General features: G+C 36.8%; 1 protein-coding gene across 1 annotated transcript in view; it reads right to left on the reverse strand.

The window, feature by feature from the left end:
- The window catches only part of EPM2A (epilepsy, progressive myoclonus type 2A, Lafora disease (laforin)), a 101543-nt gene that overhangs the window by 51533 nt on the left and 35272 nt on the right, over window positions 1-14738 (reverse strand). Inside the window, exon 2 of the mRNA XM_010851503.1 lies at window positions 8314-8488. Coding sequence (XP_010849805.1) covers window positions 8314-8488 — 175 coding nt within the window. The remainder of the gene's footprint in view (window positions 1-8313; window positions 8489-14738) is intronic.

The raw sequence follows: 14738 nt of genomic DNA on the forward strand, positions 1-14738 counted from the left end.
AGAACTGACTCATTGGAAAAGACCTTGATGCTGGGAAAGATTGAAGGCCAGAGGAGAAGGGGACGACAGAGGATGAGATGGTTGGATGGCCTCACCAACTCAATGGACATGAGTTTGAGCAAGCTCTGGGAGTTGGTGATGGACAGGGAAGCCTGGTGTGCTGCAGTCCATGGGTTTTCAAAGAGTCATACACAACTGACTGAACTTAACTGAATAAGTATTTACATACTTATTAAGGATTAATTGTACACTGACTATAAAGCTGTATATTTCCAAATATTTCTGTACAGTGGGAATGAATGTAGGTCCTGGGATTATAAAAATGAAGTAAAGTGTCATGTAGAAGCAGCACAAGATTACAGGCATTTGGTGGCTCCATCTGAAGCCAAAGAAGCTGATATGGGGTACAGTCACCATTAGGCCAATATAATGTATCAGCAAAATGTTGCATAATGCTTTTGTCTTTAACTGTAATCCTTGATTATCTCTAGAACTGCCTTTGGCATTCATCAAGTTCAACTAGCTCACTTTGCAAATCAGGAGACTGAAATTCAGAACCGTTATAGGATTTTCCCAAGGTTGCCCTGCAGTAAATGAGAGAGCTAGGCTGGCACCAAATTCCTCACTCTTTCTCCAAGGTAATTAATGCCATTCATTTGGAAAATGTGCTAGATAAAACAGTATCCAAAATGTGTGAAATTATTATTCTACAGTGTATAAAATAATTTTGAGTTTTGAAAATTACCCAATATCTTTTCTTTATAAACCAAAGAGGCTACAAAATATAAGTGTGCTTTTATAACACATTTTCTAAACTATAACATTTTTATAAGAGTTTAAACTGTGACTCATAGAGTCTAATTTATGGCTCTTGAAATGTGTTTAATTGGCAATAAGCCTTTTCAAGATACAGACAGCACAGTCCCTTCCCACTAAAGTCTCATTAGGTTAGTTATCTGTGTCTTTAATGCAAACATTCATTCTTTTGCATTAAAAAAATCTATTGATGAGGGAGATGTAGTTTGGTACCAAATATATGAATATGGAAGTGCATACCGATTTCTAAAATCTCATTCTGGCATGGCAGAATCTTAGGTTGGAGGACAAAATACAAACTAAATATTAGAAATGAAGAATGTACTTAATATTTATTGAGCTACTCTTTACCAAGTTTATCTCAGACATTTTGAATACTTTATTTAACTTTAATTTTATTGCAGAAAAATTGACTTCACACATCTAACTTGACTTTCACCAAATCCCTTTACAACAAGAATAAAGAAAGTCTGTGGGAAATTAATCACATAAAACCCCAAGAAAGAGATAACATGAGGAAAGACAACAGAATTGTGGAAACTGGAAAGCAATTGATTGATGACTGAATAATTTAACAGACTGAGGAAAAACAAATTCTAAGGCCAAGAGTGAAGAAAGCTGAGAACCAACTGGAATTGAACTACAGAATCCCCAACAGGCTCAGAAACTGGATTTCCAGATACTTCCAGATGTAAGTGAAAAGCACAGAACTGGAAAGTCTATTTAGGACACAGCCAGACCCTCAGATTCATTTTCCCACTCTCTTCAGCTGGGACACTTTGCTTTATTGCTCCTGATAAAGAGTGGAAATGTGTTCTCTGTGGAAGGTTAAACAAGTCTCTGAACTGGGCAACACAGATAATTAAATGAAGAGTTTCTGGAAAACAAAAAGATGATAGCAGAAATAAAAAACTAAATAGTAGTGATGGATGATTAAGTAAGTTAAGAAAATCTGCTAGAACAGAAAAAAAAAAATACCCAAAGATAAGCAAAATATAAGACTCAGACTAGGATTCTAGTATCTGAATAATAGAAGGTTCAGAAAGGGAAATCAATCATTAAAGAAATAATTTAAGTAGTTTACCTAAATTGGAATTTCAGAATTTACAGAATTAGGAAATCTACTCACTGAGAGCTTAGCAAAATGCATAAAACAATGGCCACATCAAGACATTCCATCACTAAATTTCACAATACTGAAAATGAAGATTCTGACAGCTTCTCCAGAGGGGAAAAAACACAGTTCAAACCTAAAGGATCAGGAGCCATAATGGCTTCAATACTCAATAGCAAACCTGGAAGGAATACATTCTTCACAGAAGACTTAGATACGTGTGAACAGTTAGGGGTGTTAAATAGCATTTACACAGGCATACGAATAAACGTGGATACTGATCTCATTAGGGTGATGGTACAACTATATTGGGTGGATTGAACAAGAGAAGGATGTCACTGAGGTTTGTGGAGGAACAGGAAGAAAAAAGAGCAACAGTTTCATTTTTCGTGGTGTGAAAGCAATAGATAATACCAAAAACTAAAATCAAGAAGTAGTAATATAGTCACATTTTTTATCAATTGTTTGTGTGTGTGCTCACTCAGTCATGTCCGACTCTTTTCGATCCCATGGACTGTAGCCCACCAGGCTCCTCTGTCCATGGAATTTTCCAGGCAAGAATACTGCATTGGGATGCCATGTCCTCCTCCAGGAGATCTACCCAACCCAGGGTTTGAATCCACATTTCTTGTGTCTCCTGCATTGGCAGTGGGATTCTTTACCACTGCACCACCAGGGAAGCATTATTTAGCATTTATCTGAAGGTACCTTTGACGGTGTGGATCACAATAAACTGTGGAAAATTCTGAAACCAGAATTTTGGTTGGGAATACCAGACCACCTGACCTGCCTCTTGAGAATCCTGTATGCAGGTTAGGAAGCAACAGTTAAAACTGGACATGGAACAACAGACTGGTTCCAAATAGGAAAAGGAGTCCATCAAGGCTATATATTGTCACCCTGCTTATTTAACTTCTATGCAGAGTACATCATGAGAAACGCTGGGCTAGAAGAAGCACAAGCTGGAATCAAGATTGCCAGGAGAAATATCAATAACCTCAGATATGCAGATGACATCATCCTTATGGCAGAAAGTGAAGAAGAACTAAAGAGCCTCTTGATGAAAGTGAAAGAGGAGATTTTAAAAGTTGGCTTAAAGCCCAACATTCAGAAAAGGAAGATCATGGCATCCGGTCCCATCATTTCATGGCAGATAGATGGGAAAACAGTGGAAACAGTGGCTGACTATTTTTCTGGGCTCCAAAATCACTGCAGATGGTGACTGCAGCCATGAAATTAAAAGACACTTACTCCTTGGAAGGAAAGTTATGACCAACCTAGACACATATTAAAAAGCAGAGACATTATTTTGCCAGCAAAGGTCCATCTAGTCAAGACTATGGTTTTTCCAGTGGTCATGGATGGATGTGAGATTTGGACTAAAGAAAGCCGAGCACCAAAGAATTGATGCTTTTGAAGTGTGGTGTTGGAGAAGACTCTTGGCGAGTCCCTTGGACTGCAAGGAGATCAAACCATTCAATTCTAAAGGAAATCAGTCCTGGGTGTTCATTGGAAGAACTGATGCTAAAGCTGAAACTCCAATCCTTTGGCCACCTGATGCAAAGAACTGACTTATTGGAAAAGACCCTGATGCTAGGAAAGATTGAAGGCAGGAGGAGGGGGATGACAGAGGATGAGATGGTTGGATGGCATCACTGATTCGATGGACACGTGTTTGAGTAAACTCCAGGAGTTGGTGATGGACAGGGATGCCTGGTCTGCTGCAGTCCATGGGGTTGCAAAGAGTCATACATTACTGAGCAACTGAACTGAACTGAACTGAACATTTAATTATTAGATATTTTTTAAATCTTCAGATCTTGACAGTCTTATCATTATGAAGGGTACTGACTTCACAATTTTTTTACCCCAACCATAAAAATAAAACTAGGCAAAATTCCATTCCCATATCCAAACTAAAGGCTGATAATTTGTGATTATAAATTATTAGGTGAGTTTGACTATCTCTATTATTACATATGCTCAAACATATAACCTATCACGGATGCATCTCTTTCAGCAACAAAAACAAATCCACAAATTACTTTAGCACTGTATGTCAAATGAGTACAGTAAGTAGATAGCTATTAGATGTTTTCAATTTAACAATGAAATATATTATTATTGTCTTTTCAACTCATAAACTGAATTCAATTTTTATCTTGTCCAGTTTCAAGTGAGGATGAATTGTAGCTAAAATTTATAAGGGGAGTTAGACTGAAATAACTGATAGTGCATAAAAGTCTTCCCCTTTTAAATTCTAAATTAGTCTTTATTCAACTAATCACAGAAGTTTTCAAATTTTTATGTCTCAAAAAATCATATGAAGAGGTTGGAAAAGAAATTCCAGGAATTGATTTGGCTCATCAATCTATATTTTTAAAAAACAAAACACCCAATTGATTTTTATTTTTAAAAATCACACCACCCAATTGATTTTCAAGTAGGTAATTTTGAGACTGAACTGTGAGAAACACTGGAGATTAATGGAACTTCTTAAAATCAGAGAGATGCCAACAGATCCACTATGAACAATTGCTATTTATTTACAAGTTCCCAGTTATCTCTATTACAGAAATAAATAAATAGAAGAAATACTGTTAGGCCCAAAATTCTGAGCATGAGATTTTTTCTCACTTATATATGTATGTAGGTATCGTATCTGTGTATTATATACTGCTGCTGCTACTGCTAAGTCGCGTCAGTCGTGTCCGACTCTGTGTGACCCCATAGATGGCAGCCCACCAGGCTCCCCTGTCCCTGGGATTCTCCAGGCAAGAACACCAGAGTGGGTTGCCATTTCCTCCTCCAATGCATGAAAGTGAAAAGTGAAAGTGAAGTCACTCAGTTGTGTCTGACTCTTAGCGACCCCATGGACTGCAGCCAACCCGGCTCCTCCATCCATGGGATTTTCCAGGCAAGAGTACTGGAGTGGGGTGCCATTGCCTTCTCCATATACTACATATATATATAATACCCCATGTGTAAATATATATATTCTATATTTTGTGTCTATCATCTATTTTATGTACATATATTATTATATAATTTTATATATTATATATTTTTTCTTTTTATACCTGAGGAAGATAACAGGTTGAATTACCTGAAAATTCAGTAGGACAGAGACTTAGTGAAACTAAACTGCTTTGAAGAACATTTTTAATGTAACCTTTCTTGCATAAACAATGAGTACATGAACTATGTTTCATACTCAATCCATATACAGACATGATACCATATGTGAAACTGAAGAAATACCTTCTTTAAAAATTGCAACATTTTTTTATAAAAATTGTAATGTTTACTTGGCAGGGAGGGGGCGGGGGGCGCAGTTCTCAGAGTGACAGGTGTGCCCCACACAGACCCTCCCATCTCTTCATTCCGGGAGGGGTGGTAGGAGGGCCCAGGCTGATTATCGAGGCTTCTCTTCCACTCATTGAGATGTGATCTGCCCAAATGCACACAGCCTGGGTGAATACGCTCAGGTATAGAAGCTAGTAATGGCAGATGAAATTCATGCCCACTTACTCTTTCAAATAATGACTATGAAAACTTAAGGGTTAGCAGTTACATTTTAAATAAACAACGAAAAAGAAAAGGATCAAAAATGAATAGAGAACAACTGATTTAGGAGGAAACAAGATCACTCCAGCAATAGAAGATAACTTTAAAATAATTCTCCATAGTATTTTAAGCAAGTACTCATTCATAAACTAGAACAAACAAATATGCAAAAAGAGAATAAAAGAACAAGGAAGAGCCCATGAAAATTAAGGCCCAAAATTAAGAGGAAAAAAAAAATGAGGTAAGCTGGAAAAACAATGAAGTCTCCCAAAATGTAAAGCAATAAAACCAGAAGCTGAAAAATATTTTTAAAGAGTCAAAAATACAGTATAAATCCATGAGGTCTAACATCCATCTAAAGAGTGTCTTCAATGACGGAACAAAGATAAGGAAGGAGGAGAAATAATCCAATAGCAGAAAAAAAAAATCCCTAGAGCCCAAGACATGACTCAACACATGAAAGGGTTCAGAAAATGTGGCTCAGCAAAAATGCAAAATAATCCATTAACACATCTTCATTAAGTGTCAGAACATCTCAACGGATGTTCCTTCTCATTCTTTTCTTTTGATCTTTTTCTCCTTGATTCCTAAATTGTGTGAATCCGAGGACTCTTTTCTTTGTAACTTCTTTATTTTCATCACGTCATCTATTGGCTCAACCATGTCTGACTCTTTGTGACTCCATCGGCCACCAGGCTCCTAGTCCATGGGAGTCTCCAGGCAAGAGTACTGGAGTGGGTTGCCAGTTCCTTCTCTTTATTTTACTTATTTGTTACATGGTCTCAACTAGACTGATCACTTTGAATGTCACCTGTATATTGATAACCCCAAGTTTATATCTCCATTTACAACCTATCCCTGAAACTCCAGAACTAATAAACAACCTACTCTTTCAAATAATAACTATGAAAAATTAAGGGTTAGCAGTTACTTTTTAAACAAACAACGAAAGAGAGAAGGATCAAACTCCACACAACACATGGATTTCTTTTCTGCAATCTAGCCTACATTTCAAAGGCAATATGTCTAAAATAAAATTTTCATCTCAGTCCCTACTCCAAATTGTTCTTCTCCTAAATCTTCCTCATCTTATTTATCCAGTTGCTCAGACCATAAAAACACAAGTCATACAGAACTCTTTTCCTCCTGCTGCGCATCCAATCCATTAGCAAAGCCAACATCTAACATGAATTTATAAGAAAAGTGTGTCCAAGAAGAATATTCATTTCCTAACACTATGATGAAGTTGTTTTCTCCGTCTCTCCTACCGCTTACAACCCTGTTTATATTAGTTATATCTCTCATTCAAAGCAATACAATTTTTAAGAACATGAGAATGCATCTTTGTCTATGGTACAAACACTGTGTGTCCTACAGTAAATAATACATACAGAGAATTTTAAATGTTGAATATTGGTTTTAAATTTTAAATCACCAAACTACAAAAGATTCATTTATATTTGCTAAATTAAATCTAACTTCTATAACCCTTGAAAATGTAAAAATAATGAAAAATGGAAGTTAATGGGTGGAAGTAGATGTGGAGGAAAATATAGGGACAATAAATCTCTGATCTCACACATTAGAAAGTCAAGGGGCACTGTCAAAAATTTATGGGTCAAGAAATAGAATTTTTATGATGTTAAATAACAAAAGAATTTTTTTAATGAGCCTGGTAGGGGTTGGAAGAGGGATGAAAAAATAAGTGAGCTAAATTTGTCTCATGTAATAGCGGGGAGTCAAAAGCTATTTTTTTTCTATTTTTCTGAAATATTTTAATTTTTTTAACTTTTTATTTTGTATTGGAGTCTAGTCGATTAACAATGTTGTGATAATTTCAGGTGAACAGCAAAGGGACTAAGGCATACATATACATATACATATACATATACATATACACGTATCCATTCTCCCCCAAATTCCCCTCCCATCCAGCCTGTCACATAACATTAAGCAGAGTTCCGTGTTCTATACAAAGGTCCTTGTTGGTTATCCATTTTTAAATATGGCAGTGTGTACATGTCCATCTCAAATTCCCTATCACTTCCCCATATCCTTCCCCCTGGCAACCATAAGTTTGTTCTCTAAGTCAGTGAGTCTATTCTGTTTTGTAAGTAACTTCATTAGTATTATTTCTTTCAAAAGCTATTTTTAAATTGACATATTAATAAATAAAATATATGCATATTATTTAAGACTTGGATTTAAGTTTCAGAAAAACTAGCAATAAAATAGTTTAAAATAATTATTTCTGGTGAGTGGGAATGAAAGGAAACCTTACTTTCCATTTAGTATCCTCTTCAGTGTTGAATTTGTATTATGATACATACTGTTAGTATAATAATTAGACAAATAAATAAAAATAAATCTGTTAATAAATAACAAAGCATCCAATCTAGTCTTATGTCTAGATCTTCACACATATTTATTTGAATCATATTTTATAAAGAGACATCAATTTTTGTTTCACTGCTGGTCAGTAGCGTAAAAGATACAAAAACTGATTTAGGCTATTTTTAGTCTCTAGTTTTTATTTTTAACACACTATATAAGTACAATTGGTTAACTAGTGTCTGGTCAAAATATGTTGATGCCAGAGTATGTATTTAGTAAAAAAAATTCTATAAAAAGGATTCTTCATGTCTAGAACCAGAAAAGCTCTTACAGTAATTCACTGTAATTTACCTCCTCAAAGTATCACAGGCCTATATAACCCTCCAGAGGGAGAGGCTGCAGTTCTGAACAGTGACCACTTCCATTGTCCTAATGCTACCCCTGTCCTACTTCTATGCTTATAAACATGGCACTATTTTTACCTTGAATAATGCATGGCTTGGTGGCCTGCAATATTAAAATAGAAGTCCGTCGTGTGCTTCATCTCATTGGTGTGCCCAGTGGCCTCGATCCAGTGTCCTATTGGGAGACAATAAACACCATCCACCAAGTTGTTTTCATTGTAAGTACAGCAACGGTCGTGGTGAGGCCCGTTGCCTAGAACAAGAAATGACAAACAAAGCAATTACATCAATGCTTTGCTTCAACAGTCATAGAGTTGCTGATGCAAAATTAATAGCAAGACAAAAATAAATACAAAGCTGCATAATCTACACATCTCAGTATAAACAAAAATAGACTAAGTTGGTGATGGACAGGGAAGTTAGGCATGCTGCAGTCCATGGGGTCGCAAAGAGTTGGACACCACTGAGCAACTGAACTGAAGAGAGAACACAGTAAAAATATGTAAAGAATTACTTGTTAACTTCAGAGTACTATGCTCTCAATGGATACATGGATATTTACAAAAGCCTATTAACTCAGAATTTCATGGGACCGCTCAGAGCCTTAAGAGCCAACTACGAGTCACTCTGCAGCCTGATAAGCTGCTGAAAGGGGCTTCCCAGATGGCTCAGATGGTAAAGAATCTGCCTGCAATGCAGGAGACCTGGGTTCAATCCCTGGACCATGAAAATCCCCTGGAGAAGGAAATGGAAAACCACTCCAGTATTCTTGCCTGGAGAATTCCATGGACAGAGGAGCCTGGTGGGCCACAGTCCATGGGGTCACAAAGAGTCGGACACGACTGAGTGACTGACACTTTTACTTTTCATTTTTCAAGCTGATGATAAGGGCTCTTAAGGCCATTTATGTCCCTATGCTGCATATTTTTATCTCCCTGGAATTTATGACTCCCTCTACATTTATGACTAAAATCAGTAACAAAGTGTTTCAGTATCAGCTCAAACAACAGATTAATTTTTTAAAAAAATAAATACATTTATAAATAATAAAATAAAGGACCATATCCAATCCAGTTTGCATGTAAATCAGTAGTTAGTATTATGTTCAGATGGGAAAACTAAGCATCACAGAGATTAACCAGCTTGCCCAAGATCATAGAACAAAGTACAGAGTGATCAGTAACCTGGTACCCCTAATCCCCCACCTTTTAGGCACTTGATAGCTTCAGGCTGTTTTCTACTGCTTACTCTACAAAAGCACCAAGACAGACCCTCTGCCCTCCAGGGAGTGCAGCAAAAGAGGCAGAGACAGGACAACATGCCTCTGATAACAGTATTTGCCTATATCACAATTGTGCCCGGTATCCACTACACTAGTAAACAGACCCTCAATTTCCATGAAAATTGTTATTTCTACATTATTTTTATAATCTCTTCTTATGTGACCACCACATTTCAAATCAATCCTTTCCTTAAACTACCTAATTTTCATATATTGCCATTAATAAGAAAAACATATAAAGTGTTAGTCACTCACTCATGTCCACTTTTGTGCAACCCCATGGACTATAGCCCACCAGCCTCCTCTGTCCACGGAATTCTCCAGGCAAGAATACTGGAGTGGTTTGCCATTCCCTTCTCCAGGGGATCTCCGACCCACAGATTGAACCCAGGTCTCCTGTATTGCAGGTGTATTCTTTACCATCTGAGCCACCAGAGAAGCCCAAGAAAAACATACAATCAAAATAAAATAGGAATAAGTCACAATTATTATGAATATGAAAATTCGATTCATTCATTCCTTGCTCTGTCTTCCAAAATATTTTATCTAAGGTTATTTAGTATATAATTTATTTTTTAAAATGCTTAAGTCATTGGGCAGTTCTTTCGAACATAATTCCCCTTACCAGACAGAGGGTACAGGATGGCCCCTTTAATAAATAAATCATCATTGATCTTCCTAGCTTAGATTCTTCTTTTTCTCTTGATGGCTACAAGGTACTACACCAATTGCCTTATTAACCTTGATATTTAATAGAGAAAACCAAACTATACTAGCAATCTTAATTCTAGAGACATATCCAACAGAAATATAACAAAAGTAAAGAAAGATACATGGATACATACATGTGTGTAACAATACTATTTTAATAGCAAATACTACAAACTATCTCACTTCAGCTATTCATTCTCCCAAAAATACTTATTGAATGTTGACTATATGACAGGCATTGTACTAAATCTTGTTAAGGATTTAGGTATTTCCCATAAAAGCAATTTTAAAAAAATGAATTATTTTAATCAGGCAGTTGACATGACCAAATTTTTATTGTGAAAATATCTCTCTGGTTACAGAGTAAAAAAGTAACTCAAAAACAATGAGATTAGAAGCAGAAAGTCCACTTAGGAAACTTCTGCGTTAGCCCACGTAAGAGGTGATAAAAGCCTGAAGATAGAAATAGAAAGGAATGGGACAATTCAGGAGGGAAAAGCCACAGGATTTAATGATTAATTGGATATGGGACATGAAGATAAAAAGAGAATCAGAAATGATTCCTAGGCTTCTGGCAAATACAACTCAATATATAGTGATACCATTCACTGAGATGTAAAAACTGGCAGAGTTGGAAGAAAAGACGGTCAGTCTGGTTTTCACATTTGGGACTTGGAGTGTTATTTAGATACAAAAGGAACTGTCAAGTAGAGAGCTGGAGTTATTGATTTGACACTCAGACCCGAGATCTGAAGTAGAAAAATAAGTTCATAAGTCATCTAAGTATAAATGGTAACTGAGACAACGATATAGATGACTTACAAAGAAAAACAATGGTGATTGAGGAGAAAAGACTTCTAGAACCAATTTTGAAAGCATCTCAACATTTTAAAGCTGGAGAGAGAAGGATAAGATTAGAAAGGAGGAATAGAAAGAGAAGCTGTAGAGGAAAACTAGGAGTAAGTGAGGTGGGGGAGTATAATTGACACCATAGACTAAAGACAGGATGGATGCCTGTCTAACTAGCAACAGTAATTATATCTAAAGAATGTAACTGGGAAGGAAGGACTATTTTACTCTAAATTATTTTTAATCCATTGGATTTGCTATAAAAAGAAGGCATTACTTTTTAGCAATGAAAGAATAATATCTATGGCTCCTGCTGATCAGTACAAGACAACAATTTACATGTTATAACTTAAATAAATATAATTATTGAGGAACTCAAATATACATAAATTACACTGTTCAAGAAAAATTATGTATGTAACATGAACTTCCTAAGAGTTCTTCATTCCTAGAATTGGAGTTTTTAATTACTCATTTTTACAAATACATCTTTTAAAATAAGTAACAAGACACATCTATCGCAGTCAGAGAAGTATCATATCAGTGAAAGTGTAGTGGAGAGTGGGAGCTCCCACCCCATTCAGTAGTAACAAGGAATCTGATCCCTTCAGCTGTCAATGCAAACTGGATGGGGAACCTGGGTGATGAGGTGATACCTCCACCCTCCTACTGAAGCAATGTCAGAGAACTAGAAGGTGGATCAGATGCAGAGTCTCATTATAAAATACTCAGAATGCCCCAGCTTCAATAGAAAGTCACTCACTATATGAAGACTCACAAAGATCACAAACTGAATGGGACAAAATGCTCAAAAGATGTTAAACTCAAGATGACAGACATGTTAGAACTATCTGACAAAGACTTTAAGCTTCAACAATCCATTGAACACACTTGAAATGAAAAATCACAAAGTCTCATCAAGGAAATAGAAGATGTAAATAGGAACTAAATGGCAATTTTAGAACTGAAAAATATAGTAACCTCAGAGGAGGGGCTCAAGGGCAGAATGGAGGTCAGAAAGAAAAGAAATAGCAAGCTATAAGATGGAACAGAAATTATTCAACAGAGAGAACACAGACGGAAAAAAAAAAATAGAGCCTTAGGGACTTGTAGGACTATAACAAAAGATGTAACATTCCTGTAAATGGCATCTGAAGAAGAAATGAAAAAGGGGATATAGCGGGAAAATATTTGAGAAAAATGATATCTAAATATGTCTAAATATTTTCTAAATTTGCCAATAAACATACAGGTTCGAGAACCTGCACAAACTCCAAAGAGGATAAACAAAAAGAAATCCATGCCACAACATATCATAATTAAATTTTTGAAAACTAAACACAAAGAAAAAGTCTTGAAAGTAGCCAGAGAAAAATAACAATTTGGGAAAATAATCATTCTTATGTCAGTAGTGGGTGACTTTAACTCAGATGACCATTATATCTACTACTGCGGGCAGGAATCCCTTAGAAGAAATGGAGTAGCCATTATGGTCAACAAAAGAGTAGGAAATGCAGTACTTGGATGCAATCTCAAAAATGACAGAATGATCTCTGTTCATTTCCAAGGCAAACTATTCAATGTCACAGTAATCCAAGTCTATGCTCAACCAATAATGCTGAAGAAGCTGAAGTTGAACAGTTCTATGAAGACCTACGAGACCTTTTAAAACTAACACCCAAAAAAGATGTCCTTTTCATTATAGGGGACTGGAATGCAAAAGTAGGAAGTCAAGAAACACCTGGAGTAACAGGTAAATTTGGCCTTGGCATACAGAATGAAGCAGGGCAAAGACTAATAGAGTTTTGCCAAGAGAACGCACTGGTTAGAGCAAACACCCTCTTCCAACAACACAAGAAAAGACTCTACATGTGGACATCACCAGATGGGCAACACCAAAATCAGACTGATTACATTCTTTGCAGCCAAAGATGGAGAAGCTTTATACAGTCAGCAAAAACAAGACCAGGAGCTGACTGTGGCTCAGATCATGAACTCCTTATAGCCAAATTCAGACTTAAACTGAAGAAAGTAGGGAAAACCACTAGACCATTCAGGTATGACCTAAATCAAATCCCTTATGATTATACAGTGGAAGTGAGAAATAGATTTAAAGGCCTAGATCTGATAGATAGAGTGCCTGATGAACTATGGAATGAGGTTCTTGACATTGTACGGGAGACAGGGATCAAGACCATTCTCATGGAAAAGAAATGCAAAAAAGCAAAATGGCTGTCTGGGGAGGCCTTACAAATATCTGTGAAAAGAAGAGAAGTGAAAAGCAAAGGAGAAGAGGAAAGACATAAGCATCTGAATGCAGAGTTTCAAAGAATAGCAAGAAGAGATAAGAAAGCCTTCCTCAGTGATCAATGTAAAGAAATAGAGGAAAACAACAGAATAGGAAAGACTAGAGAACTCTTCAAGAAAATTAGAGATACCAATGGAACATTTCATGCAAAGATGGGCTCGATAAAGGACAGAAATGGTATGGACCTAACAGAAGCAGAAGATATTAAGATGAGGTGGCAAGAATACACAGAAGAACTGTACAAAAAAGATCTTCACGACCCAGATAATCATGGTGGTGTGATCACTCACCTAGGGCCAGACATCCTGGAATGTGAAGTCAAGTGGGTCTTAGGAAGCATCACTACAAACAAAGCTAGTGGAGGTGATGGAATTCCAGTTGAGCTATTTCAAATCCTGAAAGATGATGCTGTGAAAGTGCTGCACTCAATATGCTAGCAAATTTGGAAAACTCAGCAGTGGCCACAGGACTGGAAAAGGTCAGTTTTCATCCCAATCCCAGAGAAAGGCAATGCCAAAGAATGCTCAGACTACCTCACAATTGCTCATCTCACACACTAGGAAAGTAATGCTCAAAATTCTCCAAGCCAGGCTTCAGCAATACGTGAACCGCGAACTTCCAGATATTCAAGCTGGTTTTAGAAAAGGCAGAGGAACTAGAGATCAAATTGCCAACACCCGCTGGGTCATGGAAAAAGCAAGAGAGTTCCAGAAAAGCATCTATTTCTGCTTTATTGACTATGCAAAGCCTTTGACTGTGTGGACCACAATAAAGTGTGGAAAATTCTGAAAGAGATGGGAATACCAGACCACCTGATCTGCCTCTTGAGAAGCCTATATGCAGGTCAGGAAGCAACAGTTAGAACTGGACATGGAACAGTCTGGTTCCAAATAGGAAAAGGAGTACATCAAGGCTGTATATTGTCACCCTGCTTATTTAACTTCTATGCAGAGTACATCATGAGAAACGCTGAGCTGGAAGAAGCACAAGCTGGAATCAAGATTGCTGGGAGAAATATCAATAACCTCAGATATGCAGATGACACCACCCTTATGGCAGAAAGTGAAGAGGAACTAAAAAGCCTCTTGATGAAAGTGAAAGAAGAGAGTGAAAAGGTTGGCTTAAAGCTCAACATTCAGAAAACGAAGATCATGGCATCTGGTCCCCCATCACTTCATGGGAAATAGATGGGGAAACAGTGGAAACAGTGTCAGACTTTAAATTTTGGGGCTCCAAAATCACTGCAGATGGTGATTGCAGCCATGAAATTAAAAGACGCTTACTCTTTGGAAGGAAAGTTATGACCAACCTAGACAGCATATTCAAAAGCAGAGACATTACTTTGCCAACAAA

Source organism: Bison bison, unplaced genomic scaffold (genome assembly GCF_000754665.1).
Source record: "Bison bison bison isolate TAMUID 2011002044 unplaced genomic scaffold, Bison_UMD1.0 scf7180017864303, whole genome shotgun sequence".
Taxonomy (NCBI): domain Eukaryota; kingdom Metazoa; phylum Chordata; class Mammalia; order Artiodactyla; family Bovidae; genus Bison; species Bison bison.